A 24856-nucleotide genomic window follows, 5' to 3' on the forward strand; every position below is an offset into this window, starting at 1 on the left:
AATAAATAAATAAATAAAAATAAATAAAATAAAAAATAAATAATTCAGCCTATCAGGGAGCTTTGTTTCATCAAAGAAGAGAGATGCAGATTGAACTTGAATCAGTCTAGCTGAACTGTTCACATGTGGTGGCTGCACAGATAATTAATTACTTCTCAGTTATTTCCTGTTTCTGCAAGGAAAATGAAGCAGCAGTAGCTTTCTTAAGGGAACACTGTCTTCTCCCATATAGTGTGAAGTACCAGAAGTGTAATAGTGATTGTACCTCCCGTGAAAGTACAATGGGTTGGAAGTATGACTCCAGTGACAAGGAGGTTGACCACAAGTGAGTGCTGCACAACTGGGAAGGTAAGGTGTTTTATGAATGAATTAAGTTAGGTAAGATTCGGTGTGGTTAGGTTAGGTTTGGTTAGGCTACGTTGGGTTAGGTTAGGTTATATTAGGTTAGGTTTAGTTAGGTTAGGTTTTGTTTGGTTAAGTTAGGTTTGGTTGGATTAAGTTAGATCAGGTTAAGTTTGGTTAGACTAGGTTGGGTTTGGGAAATTGTCCCTAATGAGGCATGAACGTGAGTGATTCTGAGCAACAGCGACTGTGTTATCTGTGATGACGAATAAGACTGATTTTGGCGCGTTTTCCATTAATTTATTACTCTTTATTTTCACAAATGGTTACTTTATGAGGTGGGGTAACAGTTATATTGTAATGCGCGTGTTATCTGAAGATTTTTTTTCAGGTCAATTTCAGCGTGTTTTGTATTACTGTTAGTCGTTTTCATTGAAAATCAGTACTTCATAGTGGGGGAGAAGGGAAAACAAAAATTTCCAACGGAAACGGTTAGAACAAATCAAAACACATTGAAATCTACAAGAAAAAAAAATCGTCTCCCAACTTGAGACGGGCAAGAAAATTAACGTTCAGCAATGTGGCCCTGTTACGTGGGAGCCTGCATCTATGGCCTTAAAGGCAAGACTTTCTGCGCGGCCCTACATCCTGCCCCGCCCCTCCCACTCCTTCCCCAACAGGCCCCCGCCACCTCCTCCTTGCCTTCATGACTCACCTTCTTGATATTGTATATCCTCGTTAGTATTCCAGTGCACCTGTCATTAAGTATGGTTAATTTCTCAGCTATTTTTTGTTGAGTGGGCGACAGCGAGCGAGACATCTTCACCACTCTCGTCACAACACATCCGGGAAATGCAAACACGTAGTTCTTAACTAAGCACTATTTAACTACTGTTTCATATATCACAATAAAGTAAAATCTTAAATAAAGATGATTACATAAGATATTGGTTTACTGTTTCCCGTGTTACTATGGTTATCTAAACGATAAATTAAAACTATTTATTAAGAAATGCTACCTACAATAATTGCTATGATATTATTATATGTTTCTTTTCAGTTAAACTGTTTATCTCTCCCTTCGAAATTATAATTTCCTATTGATAGTAGTTTTGGATCTGCTATTGATATAGTTATTGTTATTATTATCATTGCACTTATCCGAAATGCCTCCTTAAAATTACTGTTTTTAGGCACATATTCCTTTGAACGTGTTTATAAATCAAAATATTCTTGAATAAATCTAACAATCCAAAAGATTTAAACCTAAAAACGGTATCTAATAGATTAAGATGGTAGTCGAGAGTTGAAACAAAGCACAAAATGCACAGTTACGGACAAGGGAACGTCAGCTAGAGGGAGGTCTGCCACGTCCAGCCTTACGGAGGTCAGTGTTTGTGGATTTTATCTTGTCTAGTATTCATTAAGACCGTTTGAGGTTCCCAGTGTGAGCTGCAGACACTGTGGCAGATGTGTATCCCGGAATGCAGTGCTGGTGTTGCCTTGGGGGATCATGAAGGTGGTATTGGTGGTGGCTGGTGTTGACGTGAAGGGTCAGGTCACGAAGAGTTGTGTTCGGAGTAGGTGAGGGGAACATGCATGGTCAAGTCAGAGAGGGGATTTAGGGACGTGAAGCGATGCAGGTCAAAAGGAGGATAACGAAGATTCAGGCTTAGGGTGGTGATGCGAGAGGAAGGGATGGAGGATGGATGAAGGATCAGTGAGGTGCAGGAAACATGAAGCGGCAAGGATAAATATGCAGCTTCAAACTTTACTCCCCCTCGATCCCTTCCCTAACCTATTAGACCTCCCACCACAGGGTAAACTAATCTAACCTAACATCTTGTAACCTCCTAACTGGGTGGGGTTTTGACCCTCCTGGAGCCCCCCATAAAGTAAACTAGCCCAACATTCTGCAGCCCCCCTAAGCAACCCTCCCTGGACCTCCCCATAAGGTAAACTAACCTAACATGTTGTAACCTCCTAACTGGTGGGGGCTTTGCTTCCCATGGAATTTTCCATTAGGTAAACTTATTATTAATTTCCAACAGGGTAAAATGGGGGTAGAAATGCTCCAAACAGTTAGATGTAGACTCTGTGAAGGGCTAAAGCTATGTATGGTGTATTGGTTGAAACAACAATAAAACTGCAGCAAGTCAAAGGGGGAGTGGGGGTGTTGATATTCCATGTTGGACATGAATATAGTTGAGCCTGAATTTAAGGATTGCACTTTTGGAGCTAAGAAATATTCTCACCAGTAACAATCATAAATGTACTTGGAAGCTTAAGATTTTTATCCAGTCTGCAGTTTCACACAGCAATCACTAGTTCTTGATCTTCCTCACTGTACATAAAGCATGGTGTTCCTAATGGAAAGCATGGTATGAAAGTGGGGAAAAATATACTCAAACTATGGGTAAATACTAAGAAAATTGCCCATCTCACAATGGTAGACAAAAACATCTTTTTCTTGAGGATTTTAGTGTGTTTTAATGAATCTGCTAACTGTTTCCACAGCAAATCATTTCTTTCTATTTTTCTTTTTTTCTTTTCCTTACTGCCCTCCCACCCCCCTGCTGGAAACTGATGATTTGTGATAAAAATGAGTTACAGATTAATACAAACACATCAAAATCAACCTGCCAATTTTTTTTCATCTTCATAGATGCACAACAATGTATGTTGCTGTTCACAGCTATACACTTTCATCACTCACTATGGAATGTTCCATTACTCTCACACCACTGAACTGTCAGGTGTTAACAGATGAAATAAAAAAAAAAAAATTAATCTAACGTAACTAAACTAAAAAATATACTACTCCATTGAGGTGGCATTTCATTCATCATCACCTTCTCTTTCTGGCTTTCACACAAACTAGAGTTGCTATAGCACCTCACACACTTCACACTCACAATAGAACACTGTGTTTATATAAAAAAAAGTCATGGGAAAGTATTTCCCATGTTGTGTTTATATGAAATCAGTATTTTTACAATTTACATCTTAGCACTGTTAATCCCTTCATGTCCAGGACGTAGACATTCATGTCCTAGATACACTCAGTACCACACCATGACTCAGTACCATACACCATGACGTAAACATCTATGTCCTCAAGCCCCAGTATGTATTGGGGGAGTGGTTTTCCATGCTGTAGACAGTCTATGAGCCTGGTATAGCATACTGTTGGGATGAACATAAGCCACACCCATCAACTAATTGTTGTCCTTGTATGTGATATCATATTTACCGCCTTGCCCACCAACCATTCATTGTCTTTATTCATGATGCCATCTTTGCTGCCTCGCTTCTCCACAGACAAAGTGATCACGCAAGATTAGTATGCCTGAAGTGATCAATACAAAGAGATGTACGTTGTTGGCTTACAGTGCCTTGCCAGTATTGGAAACTTACTGAGTTACTGTGATTACATTTTGTGATATTCTTTCAGGAATTTACAGCCATGTTACACAGTGATGATTCAGACTGATACCTCATATGTGCCTAAGAGTGAATCTGAAAGTGAGAGAAGTGAACTGGAATTAGTGACTATTTTTATGATGTATTTTTTGCTGAATGTAAGGCCTAATGAAGGGTGGTGTGGGGCTACATGGGCGTGAAGGAGTTATGAAAAACAACAGTCTAAGCATGGTGGTGGGAATATGTTTTTTCCAACAAAGTATTAACATTAATGATGGGTGATAACTATGTCAGTTTGAAATTAAGAATCACTTCAGTGAGCAGGTTAAATAACAAGAATGCAGGATCATATAGGATTAGAATCCCCTCATCATAGTTCTTATAAATGTGCAGCCAGCATGTTCCAATCAGATACACACCAGCCCCTTAAAGGACAACACACGGGGTCCAGCTAGCAACCACCTGCATAATACTTCAGCCGACTCTCTTACCACCATTCCAACATGTGGACAACTTAAGCTAGTGATAAGTAGCCCAACATGTTCTCAGGCCTGTGTGCAGGTTAGGTTGCTTAGTTCTACATAGGTCCACCATACACATAGGGTAAACATCACCATTTATAATCTGGCCTTGTATTGTGAAATGAGTGCCCAAATTGGATTAAAACCAATTAAACAAATTATAGGGCCACAAGACATTTCAATAAACATTTGCAATAAGAGAAAGGAGTGAGGGAAGTCACCAAATGAACTTTTGCTGATACAAAAACAAAATAAAGAATTTGAAAACATGGCATATAATATTTGGAAATAGTCATATGATTGAAATAAATACAATAAATCTTGTGAATCACTGACTCTGTTATGTGCAGTTTCGTAAACTAAACAAACATATGAAGACAGCACACATATATAATATTTTGAATTCCCTAGTCCTTAAATATAAGGGCACTTACTCCAATAAACAAATCAAACCAAGATAGCCACAGTTTCATAAATTAATTATGAAGCATGAAGGCATGGCTCATACATGGTATTTTGAGTTTCAATAATACTGGACTGCAAAGACACGTGCACCAGTAAAAGACTGAAATGGAAATGTGCGCAGTTTGAGAAAAATAATATGAAATAAGAAGACATGACATGTAAGTCATATTTTGAATTTTCATACCGCTGAAATGTAAAGTAATTTGCTTCAGCCAATAAACGAAAGCAGGATATGCACTGTTCTAGAAACTAAATATGAACTATGAAGGCATGACACACACAATAATTTGAATTCTCATTTCTTATAGTGCTGAAATGATAAATTTATTGAATTAATTATTGGATTTCAATTGCTCATTTCAGTGAGGTGGATGCTGCTGCTTGTATGGCTGTTCTTGGGTTAATTTCATCATATACTTTTTATACAATAATTTTTTAGTATTTAACTTCATGCTCCTCTCCCTGAAGTCACCTCATGCCCCACAGTTTAAGAACTACTGTTCTAAGGCTTGGTGCTAGTTACTGATATCCAACAAGTCATTGATATACAGTGGAACCTGGGTTCTCAAACTTAATTAGTTCCTGAATGCCATTCAAAATCTGAAATGTTTGAAAACTGAAACTATTTTTCCCATAGAAATCACTGTAGTAAAATGGATTAATCTGTTCTTGAACATCTACCCTGTCTTAGTGGCTTATGACAAACACTCTTACTGTTAAAGATGGCTGCTCCACAACATCTCCAGCTCATAAATTATTCATCTAGAAATGATGTATTGAATGAACTTAGTGACACGAAACTCATCAGAAGATGCTGTTTAGACTGTGCAGGTATTCTCTTTGTCACTGATCTAGTGAGAGAAGCCTTACAGACTGACACAGAAAGGAAAGGAGCAACCAACTCACAGCCAAAATGAAGGTGATCATAACACTTAGACATCTTTCTGCTGGGAAAAGCTACTGGGGAAATGCAGTTGTGCAGTAGTGATGGCGTTGTGGGTCATCAAGAGAGCCATAGGTGGCTCGGGAGTTGGGATTACTCCCTGAGCTAGCCAAAACACTGTTTACATTGAGGCTCATCAACAGGATCACAGTTCCTTTACTTCTAAGATTAAATTGCTGTCTCCAAATACATAAAAATTAAGGAAATATTTATAGAAACTATAAACTAGTAATGAACAGCAGTTTTTGCTTTGTCTTTTAATATTTGAAATCAAGTAACTTTGAGAACCGAATTATGGTACAGTAACCAGAGCAATTATGAGTTAAAAATTCTGTTCGAAAACTGATTTGTTTGAAAAGGGAAGCGTTTGGTAATAGAGGTTCCACTGTAACAGCTTGGGACACTCCACTTAGTTTTTACTCGCATAACTCTGTTTTTCATTAACTTTAATTAATTCTAGTCCTCAGTTTGTACTATTTGACCTTGTTCGCTCTACTGTATAATGTTTTTATGAATATTTATGATTTTCTTGTAGCTCATGCAATTCACAAATTTTACTATTTTAGTCATGTTTTATTTACAACACTACTGAAAATGCAAACATCTTAAAATACACTTTAAATTTGTATATTATTCATTTCACTGGAACAGAACTTTGGTTTACTACTTACCATTATATAGTGATGTTTTGTGGTACTTAGCAGAGTTAAGGCCACAGCAATTGAATGGGAAAGGTGTACTGGTCACCAGAAAAGTGAGTTTAATGAAAGCATGAAGAGTTTTGTGCTTGCTTTCTTCTCAAGACTTCATGATTGTGAAACTTGGGGTATTGAAAACACTTAAAAATGTTTACTTACTGCAGCTGCTTTGTGAATGTGTATTTTATCCACACATTCAGCATGACATGGTGGTGAAGGCCTGCCATATATATAACTGTATGAGTGTCCATGTGTGTTTTGTCCTCACATTTGGTGTGATTAGTTGTGTGGTGGAGCAGCCTTGCCATGCCTAGAACTGTGTGTGTGTGTGTGTGTGTGTGTGTGTGTGTGTGTGTGTGTGTGTGTGTGTGTGTGTGTGTGTGTATGTCCTCACATCTGACATGATGCATTGGTGCAGTGCCACAGCAGTGTGATCAGCTTTGGGGAGGTGCATCGCCATAGCATCTAGAATTGTGTGCATATGTTTTGTCCTCACATCCAGTATGATGTGGTGGTGTAGTGCCATGGCATCTAGAACTGTATGAATGTGTGTGTGTTTTATTCTCGCATCTGGCATGACACAGCAGTGTGGAGGTGCAATGCTGCTGCAGTATGATGTGATGCTGTGCAGTGAATGCAGTGGCACCACAGTAGTGAAACACTACTTGTTTGTTTGTATGTGCTTTTGCAATATATGGTATAACACAGGCCTTTCTCTCCCCATCTCCTGCATGCAACCCAGCATGGATATTTAAAATATTGTGGTAGACACAAGTGGAAAATGCTCATTGATAATCTGCACATGGAAATATGTATACAGTACATAGCACATACATATTTATTTTTATTATCTGGGAAGCTAGTGGTAGGAAGATGTGACCCATATGCGACAAAAGTGCTAAACATGAGATAATGCATGAAAGTAAAAATGGTAAGAATTTAAGACTCCACATGAAACTCAAGGTTCGAGAAACTCAGATACTGTGAAACTCATGCAGGGGTACTGTGAATAATATATATATATATATATATATATATATATATATATATATATATATATATATATATATATATATATATATATATATATATATATATATATATATATATATATATATATATCGGCTGCTCCCATCTAGGGTTTGCCAAAGTGGATCACTCTTCTCCAATGCGCTCGATCTTCTGCGCCTTCCTCTGTCACACCCACCACTTGCATGTCTCCCTTCATAGCATCCATAAACCTCTTTGGTCTCCCTCTCTTCCTCCTGCCAGGTAGATCTATGTCCAGCATCCTCCTCCCCACATACCACTCGTCACTCCTCCTGACATGTCCAAACCACCTCAACCTAGTCTCCCTTGCTTTGTTCCCAAAGCGACATATGTATGTTGTTCCTCTGATGTAATAATTTCTGATTTTATCCATCCTTGTCACTCCAAGAGCAAAAGGCAACATCTTCAATTCCGATACTTCCAACCTGCTTTTTCGTTAGTGGTACTGTTTCCATACCGTACAGAATGGCAGGTCTCACTACTGTTTTATAAATCTTTCCCTGTGTTCTTGCGGAAACCTTTCTGTCACATGTCACTGCCACCATCTTCCTCCACCCATTCCATCCCGCTTGCACTCTCTTCTTTATCTCCCTACCACAGCCTCCATTATTCTGTACCATGGACCCCAAATATCTAGATTTGTCAACCTTTGTCATTTGCACAGCTTGTAGCCTTATTGTCTCCCCATCACCTCCATTGAGACACTTGTACTCAGTCTTGGTCCTGCTCACTTTCAATCCTCTTCTCTCCAGTGCATATCTCCACCTCTCTAACTCTGTCTCCACTTCTTCCCAGTTTTCGCAACAGATCACTATGTCGTCTGCGAATATCATAGTTCGTGGGGATTCCTGTCTGATCTCATCAGTCAGTCTGTCCATCACTACTGGAAACAGTAAGGGGCTCAAAGCTGATCCCTGGTGCAGTCCCACCTCCACTTTGAAACCCTACGTCATTCCTGCAGCACACCTTACTGCTGTTACACTGTTTTCGTACATGTCCTTCACCATCTTCACATATTTCTCTGCCACTCCCTAGCACCTCATGCAATACCACAGCTCTTCTCTCGGCACCCGATCATAAGCCTTTTCTAGCTTTTGATAGAGTCTGGCACAAAGCTTTCATTTCCAAATTACCCTCCTACGGCTTCTATCCTTCTCTCTGTAACTTCATCTCAAGTTTCCTTTCTGACCGTTCTTTTGCTGCTGTGGTAGACGGTCTCTGTTCTTCTAAATCTATTAACAGTGGTGTTCCTCAGGGTTCTGTCCTGTCACCCACTCTCTTCTTATTATTCAGTAATGATCTTCTAAACCAAACTTCTTGTCCTATGCACTCCTACGCTGATGATACCACCCTGCACTTTTCCACGTCTTTTCATAGACGTCCAACCCTTCAGGAAGTAAACATTTCACGCAGGGAAGCCACAGAACGCTTGACTTCTGATCTTTCTAAAATTTCTGATTGGGGCAGAGTAAACTTGGTATTGTTCAATGCCTCAAAAACTCAATTCTTCCATCTATTAACTTGACACAACCTTCCAGACAACTATCCCTTCTTCTTCAATGACACTCAACTGTCCCCCTCTTCTACACTGAACATCCTCGGTCTGTCCTTTACTTATAATCTGAACTGGAAACTTCACATCTCATCTCTAGCTAAAACAGCTACTATGAAGTTAGGCGTTATGAGATGTCTCCGCCAGTTTTTCTCACCCCCCCCCCCCCAGCTACTAATTCTGTACAAGGGCCTTATCCGTCCATGTATGGAGTATGCTTCACATGTCTGGGGGGGGTTCCACTCATACTGCTCTTCTAGACAGGGTGGAATCAAAAGCTTTTCGTCTCATCAACTCCTCTCCTCTAACTGACTGTCTTCAGCCTCTCTCTCATTGCCGCAGTGTTGCATCTCTAGCTGTCTTCTACCGCTATTTTCATGCTAAGTGCTCTTCTGATCTTGCTAACTGCATGCCTCCCCTCCTCCCGTGGCCTCGCTGCACAAGACTTTCTTCTTTCTCTCACCCCCTATTCTGTCCACCTCTCTAATGCAAGAGTTAACCAGTATTCTCAATCATTCATCCCTTTCAGTGGTAAACTATGGAACTCCCTGCCTGCTTCTGTATTTCCACCTTCCTATGACTTGAATTCCTTCAAGAGGGAGGTTTCAAGACACTTATCCTTCAATTTTTTTACTATCGATTTGGACCCTTTTTATGGGACTGGCATTTCAGTGGGCATTTTTTTTTTTAAGATTTTTGTTGCCCTTGGTCAGTGTCCCTCCTACATAAAAAAAAAAAAAAGCAGGATAAAAGGGAAAATATTTTAAAAGTTTATCACATGCTAGTTCATGAACACTTGAATATAAAAAAATCAATCACAATACAGTAGTACTGAATATGACAATACATATCAAGCATCAACAAAACACATCATCAACAAAACACAGAAAAAGGAAATCTCAGTGCAAATTTATATGCCCTGTCTACATACAATTATGGATAGCAACAGCATATGGAACTTTAGGATGTGGACAAGTAAATGTGATATGTTATTTATGGAAGAATCCAAAGTCAAAATAATATAGTTATAGTCTGGAACTATCATTGGATAGTGATGGAGCCATATTATATATATTCTTGTATTAGGTGTACTTATTTGAATGTTATATGAACTAGGTCACAATCATATCTAAGAAACTGAATTATGATTATTTTTTATTTTTTTTATTATACATGTGAATGTATGGATAAATAAGATCACAGAACTAACAATATTTTGCTGTAAATTAGAATAAACAAATTTATGTAATATTTATTTATGTAGGCAATATTTGTCATTACCTTTACTGTCAGTATATGCAAAAAAGTGATCTTTCCTATTCAAATAGTCTTTTGTGAAAGAATAATTTGTTAGCTATATTTCAAGGTTCTCTGAATTGTAGTGAGAAAATAAGCTATCATCACTTTTTTGCTTTCTTAGCTTTTCTCTCTCTCTCTCTCTCTCTCTCTCTCTCTCTCTCTCTCTCTCTCTCTCTCTCTCTCTCTCTCTCTCTCTCTCTCTCTCTCTCTCTCTCTCTCTCTCTCTCTCTCACCATTTAAATAGGCACTACTTTCAGAGAGCTTAGAAAATGGTGGCTAACAGATTTTATCTTTCCTTGCAGGTGAAAAGTGACCTTCATGTTATCTGGATATCAGTAGCTCATAATGGCTGTCAAGGTGCAGGCTGTTATAACTGCTTGGAAAGCCTTTGGGTTGGCTGAAGTACAGAGGTCACTTGATGAAAATGCCTCTGAACTTGCTGCCCGCCAAGATGAATCAGAAGAATCACGCAAAAAGTTGGTGGAACTATCCAGAGAATTCAAAAAGAATACACCTGAGGATGTCCGAAAGCAGGTTGCACCATTGCTGAAGAGTTTTCAAACAGAAATAGACAACTTAAACAAAAGGAGCAAATTTGTAGAGGCCTCTTTCTTGAATGTCTACAAGAAAGTCATTGATATTACTGATCCTCTCCCCACTTTAGAATACTGTGCTGGTCTGGAGAAGAAGGTTGGGCGTCTAGCAGACATGGAAATAGAGAACAAGAATCTGAAAGAAACTCTACATGACTATAATGAAGAGTTCAAGGAAGTCAGGAATCAGGATGTAACCATAAAGAACTTGAAAGAGAAGTTAAAGAATTATGAAGATGTGATGGATGAAACTGTCATGACCAAAGTCAAAGAATATGAGAAAGAATTAAGCCAGCAGTACACAGAGAAGGAAAGATTGCTCCGTGATACTCAGGAGTCAGTTGTGAGGAGACTACAGGAAGCTGAAGCAAGAGTTAAAACACTGCAGTCAACCCTTGATGTTACACAGTCAGAACTATTTGAACTGAAAAGCAAATCTGATGAATCCACCTTTGCAAAAGCAGAAGAAACAGACATTTTAATGAATGACTTGGAGCGAGCCAACCAAAATGCTGTGATTGCTCAGAAGGAAGTGGTTCGGCTTCAGGAACAACTACATGCCGTGATGGCCTCTCAGACTTCTGAAGCACTGAATGTTGCTTCTGCAGGGAATACAGAGCCATCAGCAGATTCACTTGCTAGGTCATCACTGGAAATTGAGTTGGCATCCAAAGATAAAGAAATAGCTCAACTGGTGGAAGATCTTAAAGAAGTTCAACAATGTTTAAGTGATTTAACCTACAAATCTTCTCAGGAGGTTGCAGAACTTCAGAGAAAGAGAAATGAAGATATGCAAAAAATTGAAAAGCTTGAAGCAACAATCTTAAGGCAGAAGGATTATGAAGAGATAAAGAGAGAACTTAACATAATGAAATCTGTAGAGTTTGGTGGATCTTCCACTAATGTAAATGAAGAAAATATTCAAGGTGTGTCACCTTCTCCTAAATCCCTAGAAGTACTTCTTTTAGAGAAGACCAAAGCTCTGCAGAATGAAAACATGTCTTTGAGGCAATCCATAACAACTATGACAAAGAGAGTGACAGAAGCTGAACAGGAGTTGATAGATCTTCGCTCCCTTGTAACAGAGCAGAAAGGTTTGATAGTCAGTTTGGAATCAGACTTGTCTTCTGTTCAGTCTCTTTCTACCATGTATCGTGGAGAAGGAGAAGGTTCATCCATGCCAGAGATTGTTGCTGAGGCTGTCAGAGCTTCCAGTAGCTGCACACCTCCACTTGTATCCACATCCTCATCCAACACTCAGCCTCCCACTCCTACACCAGGAGGATCATCTCCTGATTTCCCTTCTGCAGCTGAGTCTCTCCTGCCAATTGTTTCTGCTCAGCGAGAACGTTTTCGGCAACGTAATGAAGAGCTGGAAGGAGAACTTACTGGGAAAAGCCAGCAGGTGATTTTGTTACAGAATGAATTGGATTCTCTCAGAGCTGATAATTTGAAACTATATGAGAAGATCAAATTCCTACAATCTTATCAAGGAAGACAGACCAAGGAGGACACTGCAGCAGAATCTCGTTACAGCAGCCAGTATGAAGAAGCTCTAGATCCCTTCTCATCTTTTTCGAGAAAAGAAAAATTGCGACGTTATGCTGCTCTCAGTCCTTTTGAGAAGGTCACTTTGTCAATGGGACGATTTATTCTAGGAAACAAAACAGCACGAACAGTTGCTTTTCTTTACACAACCCTCGTACACAGCCTTGTATTCTTAGTTTTGTACAAAATAGCACATATAGAGTCATGCAAAAGGGATTTTGCATCAGACTGTGCTGAGAAATTTGCTGAACATATGCAGCAGGTTCATGGAGAAAATGAAGTAAGTCATTTCTAGCTATTGGAAGTACAATAAGGATAAATGCCTAAGATGGTTTGGCCATATGGAGGAAGTGATTGATGAAAGATTGACAAAGAGAGTGTATGAATGTGAAGTGAAGGGGTAAAAGGAGATAGGTAAGTGGAAGGTTAGGATGATGGATGAAGTGAAGAAGTAAAGGAGAGTGGTAAGAGATGTGGAAATGTTCAGTGAGTGACAGGAACGGGATGGAATAAAATGTCAGGAGTAATGCATGGTAACACTGGAAAATAAGGACCAGCTATTGGAAAGACATGCAATAAGAGATTTTTCAAACACTATAAAGTAAGCAGCAGATATTTTGAAAATTGTTGAGTTGGAGTCAGACCTATGAAGATGTTTTCAATAAAAAAAAAAAACTTAGAATACATAATTTTGAGCAATACACTTGAGAACCTCATAGTCAGAATAACATTTGGTGATACATGCCAGAATTATTTTTTATGTACAGTTTGCTTCAAGTATATTTGATATATGTGTATTACATCGATGGTCCATAATGATTTATTTCCTGTATCTTACAATGTATTGTGTGATTTATATTTTAACAGATTTTGGTATTGTATGCAGAACTTGTATTGATCCAAGTATCTAATATATCTTCAGAAATGCACATTGATTTTTTTTTTTTTTTATGCACAACATTCTTTTGGGAGTGTGAAGGAAATACAGGCAATAAAAGGGAACTGGTGTACTGTGTACAGAATCAAATATGATTATTGGGATGAATGAGTTATTAGTGTTTAATGGGATTATGTATGCAGCTTGTTGTATGGGTTTATCTTGTTATTCCATTTTAAATGTAAAATGGTAATTGTATTATTCATTCAGATTAATGTCACTGTGTTTAATTAAAGATAGAATTGTCAGTTATGTAAAGATATATATTTTATAACCATGGAATACACATGCAAAATATTTTGACATTTATTTCATTTAATTCTTCCTAAGTTAAAGGATCAGACCAGCTGGTAATATTCCTCCCAAAAATACATTATATTTCAGATTAATTGAATTTTGACGAAGTATGAGGTGGTATCCGAAACTTATGAGACTAAGCTTATGTACAAGTAGTACTTCTTCCCCTTCAAAACAGTTCTCTTGAGTAGCAGTATAATGTTCCCAGTTACCACTACTGAAACACACTGTGGAAGTCCTTTTCTTGTAGTGTGTTAAATACCTCCTGCAATTCCCACTGAATCTCTTCCACAGTGTCAAAATGGTACTGTTTCAGTTGCAACTACACCTTTAGGAAGAGAAAGAAAGTTGCAAGAGGCTCATAAACTAAAATGTTGTCCTTGACATGAAGGTTGGTCATCCATGGCACACTGATGAAGCTCTTGGCAGACTCCAGCTTGGTGCTCCTGTTCAGAGATCAGAAACATGGGCACAGACTTCAGCACTGTCCTTAATGAATCTTTCTTGATCTTCATGCATAAGTCACAAGTCAAGTGCCTTCACTTTCAGAGTTTGAGCTCATGGAAAGTCATTATGACATTTCGTCATCTTCCAGTAATGTTCTGTCACTTGATGTATATGTGCTTCTTACAACACCTCACATGACTAATTGATTTATAGCTGTAAACATGCTGAATCATGTCTCTGTTGTAAGATCTGTGTTGTAGATTTGTTGAGTTTCATGCAGGACTTGCTGCTTGCTGTCTACTCTAGTTTGCAGTCTCTGATGAAATTGCAGATGTGCCTCTGCACTCAATCACAAAAAACTCATGGCACAGTTCATAAAATTCACAGAATGAACATAAGAACATAAGAAATAAGGGAAGCTGCAAGAAGCGACCAGGCTTACACGTGGCAGTCCCTGTATGAAACACACCTACCTATTTCCATCTGCTATCCCCATCCATAAACTTGTCTAATCTCTTAAAGCTCTCTAGTGTCCTAGCACTAACTACATGATTACTGAGTCCGTTCCACTCATCTAACACTCTATTTGAGAACCAATTTTTTCCTATCTCCTTCCTAAACCTAAATTTTTCAAGCTTGAACCCGTTATTTCTTGTTCTACCCTGGTTGCTGATCCTAAGAATTTTGCTTACATCTCCCTTGTTATAACCCTTATACCACTTAAAGACTTCTGTCAGGTCCCCTCTTAACCTACGTCTCTCTAATGAATGTAAATTTAACAGCTTCAACCTCGCCTTGTAAGGGATACTCCTCATCCCCTGTATCCTTTTAGTCATTCTCCTCTGTACTGATTCTAATAGACCTATATCTTTCCTGTAATGTGGGGACCAGAACTGCACCGCATAGATAGCTTGAAGGTAGTTGTTGCTGAGCCCCACAGTACACACATCCCTGTATTACTACCATCTGTTGGCATGCTATAGTGAGAAAGAGAGAGATACATATGTACACACACACACACACACACACATATACGAGTATATATATATATATATATATATATATATATATATATATATATATATATATATATATATATATATATATATATATATATATATATATATATATATATATATATATATATATATATATATAAAGAGATAGAGAGTATAGGAACATAGGAAAAATTATTATGGGTGGAAGAATGTGCCAAAACACACACACTGTTAAAATTGTGTCTTGTCATACAAATATTTTTCTTTTCCATCGACAGTTAATAAGCTACTATACAAATAATATTTACAAAAGTATAATATTGGTAGATACACTATTGATTTCTGACTGAGACAGAACACAGGAGACACTGGTAAGAAAATTACTGGTATACAAAAATTATAAAATGCCACTGCAAAAAGCAGATTATTTTTTCCCAAACAAAAGGAACAATTTTATTTTTGAGGTGCCATGATACTAATTTCCTCTTAAATTCTTCAAATTTAAAAGAACAACTGGAAGAGTTGGATTGGTTCAAGTATGTGGGATTAACAGATAAAAGAGTTGGGACACAGGTGAACTTCAGGGTAAAAGAAGTAGGAAAAGTACCTGCTAGGCTGAGAAAGATCTTTAAACATAGGACTCTGAATATGAGTGTAAAGAGAGGGTTATATGAGAGAATCGTGGTGCCCATTGGTGTATGGTGCTGAAACATGGAACATGGGAGCATCAGAGAAGAAATGGTTAAATATAATAAAAACAAAGTATTTAAGAAGTGTGTGTGGAGTGACATGGAAGAACATAATAAGAAATGAGGAGGTAAGAAGAACTGGTGTTTTGAGAGAATTCACTGAACAGGCAGATCAGGGTGTGTTAGTGTGGTTTGGGCATGTGGAGAGAGTATAAGATAGTAAATTAACAAATATAATAATGTAGTCAGATGAGCAAGGTGAAAGTTTAATAATAATGATAAAAATAATGATAATAATAACATCAATAATAATTATAATAATAATAATAACAATGATAATAATAATAATAATAATAATAATAATAATAATAATAATAATAATAATAATAGTAATAATAATCCTTATTTTAGCATAAGACCATATGTGGGTACAGAAAAAAGGAGTATGAATGAAATATAAAAGAAACCTGCACACACCATACAGCATAAGAAACTCAACAACAAAGAATACAACTCATCCAACCACTCCTGATATAAGAGCTGAATTGTTCCACACATCACTTCCTTAACACTCCACTTACGAGAAAAGCCATGCATGAAGTGGACTAACTATGTGAAAAGAACACAGACTGAAAGAAGAATGATTGCAGCAAGCAAGAGTGATTGTGTGTGATAGAATTGAATGGAGAACAACAGTGGTGAGTGTATAAAAATGATGCAGTCTCATCATCTCCCAGAAGGGGATGTGGACACATGTGGTAGAGCCTATTGGCATATGGATAGAGAGTGCGTATCACTCTGTGAAGTATCCTGCATCTGCTGTGATCTCATGATTGGAGTAGGTGCAGGATAAGAAACGGTCTTATTATGAAGAGGCAGGGATGAACTAGTATATGGTGTGAGGCCTTGCTATGGATATGTGTTACCACTTGTACTGTTCCTGGACTCTTGAGGTGTAATACAATGGGCCATGAGACTGTCCTCTTCCACTGGGGGCCGACAGGGCTAAGAATGTGAATGATGTGTGTGTGTGTGTGAGTGTGTGGTGCCTTGTCTGGGCCACCCAGTGTGAGATTGCCAGCCTCGTATATAGACAGATAGAAGTTTGAAATTCATTAAGGTATGAAAGTAGTGGTTAACCTGGATTGATGAAGTGGACAAGATAAGAGAGATAGAGTAAGTAATGTCTCATGCTACTGATCACAGGAATGTGAGGGACATGGTAAGCAGCTGCAAGGCTGAAGGCAGCACACATAAGACATGATGGCTGCATGAAGACCGTGTTTAAAGTATTCAATTGGAAATGAGGATAATTCATGATAATGTAAATGACATTACTTTAAGGGAGCTAATTTTCTAAGAACTAAAATGTGAAAATTTCAGCTTAAAGTGAAAGGCAGCACTAGAATATTTGGTTCAGATGAGAGGATCAGTTGGGTGTTATTGAGGAAAAGGCTTTTCTCGTTGAGAAATAATTATATATTGTGCATAATTGCATAATTAGATTATTTTTTTTATGTTATTTTGCTTTCAGTCTAATTGGATTTTTATGACTGCTATAATACTTTAGAAAATATGTACCTACATGACTTTTTACCGTAACTATTTCCATTGCAGATTTTAACCTCCAGAGGCAGTCATGTCCAACCAAGCTGGAGATCCCGGGTCCTCAATACCTGTTGGCCATCAGTATGGAGATGCCAGCAACTTTTTTGATCAGTTGTCACCAGCTCCACAAGATATCACCCAGCAAGGGATACCATCACAACCAATTGTGACAGGCACAACAGGTGCCATAGTCACCCCTCATCCTGAGTTGACAATCCCCAATAGTATTACTTTGAATCAGGTACCTCCAAACCTCTCAAATACTAACTTATTACTGAATGAGGAATCTGTTGATACTGCAAGTGAGTCGCTCACTCAGAATCAAGAAGCTATGAAAGAATCTGAAAGTCCAGCATTATCTGACCAATCAGCTTCAGTCACAAGTCTGCCAGTATCTTCACAGCAAGTGGCCCCTGTGATGTACCCTCCATGCCAGGATGTTTCTCCTCAGAATATGCCTGATTCACAAACTACCATTCCATTAACTCCTCAATCTAACTTGCCAACCAATGAATCCTTGTTTGTTCCTCAAGCTCCTACACCTGAGACCCCACAGAATGCTTCATCATCCCAGTCACTGCCAACACAGCTCACTCCAGTTCAGTCAGCAATGATGATGAGCATGTCAACATCAATGATGGCTGCTGCTGCCACATCTCCTAATACCAGTGTGGACGTGGAAGCAACTACTGTAAAGTTTCAGCAAGCCAGTCTCAACAATGATGTATATCCAAACACTCAGCCATTAGAATCATGTATAGCAAAACCAGGTACAGTTGCTATTGACAATGTATCAGTTTCAAATCCTACATCAGCTGGGATTTCTACATCAACAGCAGCTAATGACCAAAAATGTGAGACAACAAACATCAAGTCCCAAATAAGCTTAGGTTTAACACAAGCATCATTACCCATTAGACCCAAACAGAATGAATCTAAACTACATAAATACTTCAGCACCAGTAAGGCATCTAATCCCTTTGAAACTATTGGGGCTAAGATATCAGGGAGTTGCAATGACTCGACAATGATAAATCCAGTTTATATGTCACCAACAGATAGTTTCAACATCAGCAATGCCATTCCATCTCCAGACTCTTTTCTGACTCCAGCCACAGAACAAGATGTGTTTACTGCCAGCCTTCTCTCTAGTGATGCTGATAGAAGACATGATGCCTGGATCCCTCAGGAAGCCACTCGTCAAGCCTTAATAGCTATGTCCTCAAGTCCTCCTGGCACATATTTTCCAGAGAAAGAGTTGCTCACCATGCCAGGAATAGCTGTGAAGGAAGATTTTGTAAGGACACTTTAACTCAAAATGCTGCCTTGTTGATATAGATATAGCACATATATGCTGCACTTATAGCATATTATATCATAGTATTTGTATAGACAATGATTTTTGCAGCTATTATTGCTATGCTTTAGCTATTTGGGAAATCACACTAGGAAAAATAAGTTGGATTCTATGAATTCTCTTATGCCTTGATTTATTTATTTATTGTTATTTTTCTCTTTTTTCAAAATGAGGGGATGGGCATAATCAAGATTAATGATGAAAATATAGTTAAAGACAATAAAGTTAGATCTCTTAATATGAAACAAGGTCATTCTCTCAGTAGCCCAGTAGTATTTTCTTGTGGCAGTGAAGTAGTGAAGAAACAATAGGATTTGTATCTTTCAAAAATTATAACGAATTTTAAATAAAAACTACATGTATGTATACATATGTATAATTCCATCATTCTAATTTTGCAGGGAGATCCAGTTAAAAATCTAGTTAGAACTTACCTTGGAGAAGAAATGTCTTCTAAACGAGTGGTGTTGACAGCAGCCTCAGTGACTCAGGATGACAGAGGGCTGAGACAGTTGATAGCAGCTGGGTGTTACCATGCAGCAGTCAATCTGACAACACAACTCTTGACGGTATATGGCCAGGGAGAGGGCAGAGCGGGCCACCCAAGCAAACACACAGCACATTCTATACAGGTAGGGAATGCTCCATAGTATGTGCATGCACACTCAACTATTTTAGGTATGCATGCATATGTACCTCGTGATAAATATGGTAAAGAAAGGCTTATTGTAAACATCAGAAGTAATAATAATATTGAATAATAATAATTGAATAATAATAATGAATATTACTAGTGTCTCACATCACAAGGAGGCAGTCACAGCCTGCCCTGTAAAGACAACTCTCTTCCTTCACACACCTAATACACACACACCCTTCTCTCAAAATAAAAATTCAATTCCCACCTGGGGAGAGGACCACAAATATTTAAGGTCGGATTGCTCTTCTGGTATCAACCTTAAGTGTCTTGACACCCCCCATCAGCTTTTTCTCATTAACTTCTGGAATCAAAAGCATTTCATCTTATCATCTCCTCTTCTTCAACTGACTGTCTTCATCCTGTCTCTCTTTGCTGCAGGGTTGTATCTCTTGTTATACTCCACCACTATTTTCACACTAACTGTCCTTGCTAACTGCATGCTTCTTCTTTTGTGGCCTCACTGCACAAGACCTTCTGTTTTTTTTACCTTTGTTCTGTTCACCTCTAATGCAAGAATTAATCAATATTCACTATTGTTCATACCTTTTCCTTGTAAACTCTGGAATTGATTGCCAACTTCCATATTTCTTCCTTCATATGACTTGAACTGTTTCAAGAGGGAAGTTTCAAGACACTCATCCTCCAATTTTGGATGATTCTTTTGGCCTTTCTTTTGAGACTTCAGTAGGGCCTTTTTTTCTGATTAGCAGAAATAGAGACAAATAGGAGTGGAGTATTATAAAAGATGTAAAGTGAAGAACTCTGAAATGGTTCAAACATGTAGAAAAGAACTACAAAGTCAAATTGCACAAACAGAAGTATGATATATTTGGTGTAATTCAAAGAAAGGTAGTTAGTGAACTTTCCACAATCTTGTTCATAGCTCTGTGTGTGTAAACAAAGTAAACGGCAATTTAGAGTTTAGAGTATTTACATGAGAAGTAAAAATTAATCATAAAGCAAAATTATGTGCATATGAAGATAATGACTAAGATCTGTGTTGTAATCAATTATGGCCAGCTTTTTCAAGGAAGTCCTTAATAATAATAGAACATTAGAACAATACAAGTAGAGTACTAGAGAATTATGACTGCGTAAAAGTAAATGTTTTAATTTCTCCTCCAACAGCTCTGGTTTACAAGAATAGCTCTGCTCGTCAAGCTTCGCAGATTTTCTTTGGCAGAAGTAGAATGTCAGTATTTTAATGACCTTGATGCCCCAGACTTGTACTTTGAGTTCTACCCTGAACTCTATGGAGGCCGAAAAGGATCCATGGTGCCATTTGGGTTTAGGTCTGTAGCATGATCTCATTTGTTTATTTGATATTAATGGACACTAGCTGACTCATGTTCTCTTTGAGTTAGTATTTGTTTGTGATTATATTTTGCCTTAAATACTCCATTAAGAATAAATTTAAGTTTCAAATTACTGAGTGAGAGTTTGTGAATTTCAACAATGTGCCAATCACTCTTCCATAAATTATGGAAACTTCTCTTTGTCAGTTTTTTACAGTTTGATATGTACTTAAGTTAATTTAACTTGAAATTTCTAGTTGGCGTGATAGTAGATAGTATCTTCACTTTGTTGCAAAGGAAAACTTAAACATTGTTCATCTTAATTTACATCCTTGTATTCACAAGCTACAACAGGCCTGCTCACATCTAGTTTTCTGGTATAGTACTACAAACAGAAAACAGGATTATCAGAATGAGTGACATTTAAATCACTCACTTGTTTGTCCCTTTAATAATGTCTGCAATATGTTCTACATATCTTTGCAATACATGTACTGCTCCTGTCATGTTATTCCCAGCATGTAATTGTGAGTAGTTGATAGCTATTAGTCTTGCTGCTCCTCTCCCATGTGGGTTGGCCATAAATTAGATGGTCTGGGAAGATCTGAACCATCTATTTCTCTGATACCTCACTTCCTCCAAGGGGATGGCTACAGTAGAAGAGCCTCATCTTTCCATATCCAAAAATTCCCTTCTTGCTTGTTCAAGCATGTGGTCTCTACTAACACCTCTTTCACATATCCACTCCTTTACCATATTATTCCACTTTCTAAGTGGAAGGGTATGGCATCTTCAATTTAACTCACATACACTTTATTTGAAAACTCTTTTCTTTATCCTTTCAATATGGCTATTCCATTTCAACATGTTTTTTCATCCATTCCACCACTCCATAATTTAAACTGTAGAGGTGTTCATTCCACATTTCTTACACACACTTTTTTTGCTGTCATCCTCCCATCTTGTCACTCCAGATGCCTTTTTCAAATAATTCATTTTCACAACACAGCCTCGAATGTTGTGCCCTATTCTGGTCCTTTTCTATGTCCAGTTCTACAGGGCTGTTTTCATAAAGTTATGACATGTGTCATAGCTATGGCAGATGTGTATCATAACTTAAAACATCTATCATAAGTCGTATGTATGTCACAAGTTATGATTTGAGCAAAGTTGTCTATCATAACGGTCTGCTATATACAGCACTTAGTCGATATTATATACTAAAGGATAGACAAAAAGCTGTTGTTTATTACTAAATTATAGCTTCTATAAATGTTTCCTTAGCTTTCATGTTTTTGAGAAGAGAGTAGATAAGATAGTAATCCAATCTTTGAAATAAGGTAAATGTGATCCCATAGGAGTGCCTCACTGTAAACAAATACGGTTTTCAAATGGGATTGCTCTCTCAATGACCCCAAAGCCATCACTACTGCACATCTGCATTTTCCATGTAGCTTTTCCCTGTAATAAGATACCTAAGTGTATTATGATCATCTTAATTTTGGGGGCAAGTGGATTGCTCTTTTTTGCGTCAGTCTGTAAGGCTTGCCTCACTAAATTGGTGACAAAGAGAATACCTGCAGTCAAAACATTATCTTCTCATGAGCTCCATGTCATTAAGTTCATTCAGTACATCCTTTCTGCATAAATAATTCCTGAACTAGAGATGTTGTGGAACGGCTATCTTGACAGTGGGAGCGTCTTTCATAAGCCACAGTAAGACGGGTACAATACATACAGTAACTGCCTTCTTCCATTGATTACATACCTCCCATTGCCTCCATGTCAGTTCACATATTAGAAGCATCCAATCCACTACTACTTCATCTCCATTTCCAGTTATTCCATCTGTGCCTGCAACTTTGCACACTTCAGCCCAAGCCATCGTTTCCTCCACCTCATGTCTCAATTCCTCTCTGCATAAATGCTTGCTCTCTACCAGCATCCTTATCCATTCTAGATACTACTGCTTTCTGTACTGTTTTCTCATTCATTGAATGGTCAAAATGTCTTTTTTCCACACACCTTTCACCTTCTTGCTACTTACAAGAATTCCACTCTCTCCAGTCATTCTCATATCTTCAGTTGTCATCTTCTCTCCTTTTACTTTGCCTTATTAGTTCCTTAACTTTCCTATTCCAAGATTTATATTCTATTCCTGCTTTCATTTTAATTTCTTTTGGCATGTATTTTTGTAAGATTTCATATTTGCACTCTTCTCTTTTACAGCCTCCTCACTCTTAGGAGTCCACTGTGAACTTCCCTTACTCCTATCCCAGGCCTTCTATACCACACTTCTACTGTTACTATAGTCATTATACCCTTGAATACATTAATTTCTAAGCAGCGGGTGTCATATATACATGTGAGCAACTCACTGCTACATAGGCTGCATGTGTCACATATATATGTTCTGGCCTTGGTGGGCATGGTTCTGAGACACATTATTATCCCTGAGTTACATACAATATATCACCAAGATCTCAGTGTCTTAGCATTCACAGTTAGGCCTACACATAGATGTGAATATAGGGCAAGTCTTGAACTACTAGTGCCCCACAGTACATCAGGGTGCATTGATCCCATTAGTGTGCACCCATCCTTTAGTGAGTTTGCTGAAGATATTCATGATATCTATAGTGTCAGTAACACTGAAGATGCTGAAAATTGAGGGAGAGAAGGGAGGAAAGAAGATTGTGAGAAAAACTGAAGGAAGATAAAGAACTTAGGTTAGAGTAACAAATGTAAATAGATTTGGATGGAGAGCAGCTAGGAAGCTACCTGCACCCCATCTACACTTAGGCAGCCATCCAAACACAGCATGCTTTTATGGTGAAAGTTACATCCTTTCCTCACCTTGCCACAGATATTTCTCAACCTTGAGATTTAAGTTTTTTGGCATTTTGAAGATGAAGGATGTATGAGTCTGTTGTGATTTAGTTTGACATGGTAGAGACCTGCACATTTGATTAGTGAAAACAAGCTATTTTGGCAAAATGTCAAAACTCCTTATTGTTGGGAGAGATGTTCCTCCTGTCCAACCTTTTATTAGCCATGACTGTGCTCACTTTCCCTCTATCACCATTCTTACCATCTATCCTTTATTTTCATCTTAACTACAACAGCATAATGATATAATCTTTCAGACATTGCTTCCCTTACCTTGGCATCCAATACATCCTTCGTTAAGGGGGTCATTTTAAAGTCTAGGGTAAAAAATGTCTTCTCAATATTTATTCGCGTGAGAAAACTAGTTGCAGGGATCACTATGGTATATTTATTTTTATGGTCCGAGCCACCTTTATATGAAAAAAATCAATTTCCCCCCATTCATCTATTGCATATGGCATGCGGAGCATCACTGACGCCAACTGTGCTCCGCTCTGTACCTTGCATAATGATTTGTCTCCTCTAAAATGTGAATTATATCAATTTTATGATATTTCCTTTCTCATACGCCTGGCAATGGGATGCTGACAACACTATATGTCATTGAATTCAACTTATGAGTCACTGCGACCCTTCCCCAAGGTAGAGTTCCCGCCACTTTTTCTTCAGTAGTACAGCGTTTACTAGTTGTTCAACTATGCCAAAGTTGAACCATAAGAAGGCAGCAGCCAACGAGAAGGCAAGGAAAGCTTCTGGTGAAGCAGTAAAAGCTGCAGAGTAGAGAAGAGCAAAGGAGAGAGCCTTCACACCAACTTTCCACTAGCAACTTACCCAGGACTCAGAACCCCAACAAGAGCCCGCATGCCAAGGTGTGGAGGAAGACCTCTAAGGAGAAGTATTGTGGGCTCAGTAGGGTCACTTTTGCAACACAAGTGACCATTCTCGAGCACAACTTTGGCCACATGGACTCCAACTTCCTGCTGGCCCTGGGGCTCCAGAACTCCCCACACATGCTTGCATCCCTCCAGAGGAAGGACCTCAGGACAAAGAAAAGAATGGAGACTCCCAAAGGCAAGAAAAGCAAGAAAAGGAAGATTGGGGAGGATGAGGAGGAATACCAGCCTGGAGGCTTCTAAGATGCAAAACCTTGCAACAATGAGTGAGGTGGCGCCTCATGATACCCACACCTTTGAGTGTATAATATC

The 24856-nt window shown here is 38.3% G+C and overlaps 3 protein-coding genes across 9 annotated transcripts in view; 2 read left to right on the forward strand and 1 right to left on the reverse strand.

Annotated features, from left to right (window-relative positions):
* The window catches only part of LOC135104462 (membrane-associated protein Hem-like), a 35961-nt gene extending 34745 nt beyond the window's left edge, over window positions 1–1216 (reverse strand). For all 3 annotated transcript variants that reach the window (XM_064011933.1, XM_064011934.1, XM_064011931.1), the window contains exon 1: window positions 1058–1216. In XM_064011933.1, the coding sequence (XP_063868003.1) occupies window positions 1058–1162 (105 nt within the window). In that variant the 5' untranslated portion in view covers window positions 1163–1216. The remainder of the gene's footprint in view (window positions 1–1057) is intronic.
* A 374-nt stretch (window positions 1217–1590) lies between these two features.
* LOC135104464 (trafficking protein particle complex subunit 12-like) overlaps window positions 1591–24856 on the forward strand; it is a 31480-nt gene continuing 8214 nt past the window's right edge. Inside the window, exons 1-5 of one of the 5 annotated variants that reach the window (XM_064011938.1) lie at window positions 1591–1729; window positions 17420–18264; window positions 18505–18707; window positions 19169–19399; window positions 20596–20759. In XM_064011938.1, coding sequence (XP_063868008.1) covers window positions 17442–18264; window positions 18505–18707; window positions 19169–19399; window positions 20596–20759 — 1421 coding nt within the window. In that variant the 5' untranslated portion in view covers window positions 1591–1729; window positions 17420–17441. Of the gene's footprint in view, window positions 1730–17419; window positions 18708–19168; window positions 19400–20595; window positions 20760–24856 lie in introns of all 5 variants that reach the window. The other 4 variants (XM_064011939.1, XM_064011940.1, XM_064011941.1 and 1 more) reach the window with 4 other exon arrangements.
* LOC135104466 (protein CASP-like) lies at window positions 1754–13671 on the forward strand. Its single transcript, XM_064011942.1, has 2 exons — window positions 1754–1861; window positions 10596–13671. The coding sequence occupies exon 2, from the start codon at window positions 10639–10641 to the stop codon at window positions 12727–12729; it is 2091 nt and encodes a 696-aa protein (XP_063868012.1). The 5' UTR covers window positions 1754–1861; window positions 10596–10638; the 3' UTR covers window positions 12730–13671.

This window comes from Scylla paramamosain, chromosome 10, assembly GCF_035594125.1.
Source record: "Scylla paramamosain isolate STU-SP2022 chromosome 10, ASM3559412v1, whole genome shotgun sequence".
In the NCBI taxonomy this organism is placed as follows: Eukaryota; Metazoa; Arthropoda; class Malacostraca; order Decapoda; family Portunidae; genus Scylla; species Scylla paramamosain.

What these genes read in the sequence shown, in the direction of transcription:
- LOC135104466 (XM_064011942.1), top strand. Translation starts at nt 10,639, where the DNA reads ATGGCTGTCAAGGTGCAGGCTGTTATAACTGCTTGGAAAGCCTTTGGG.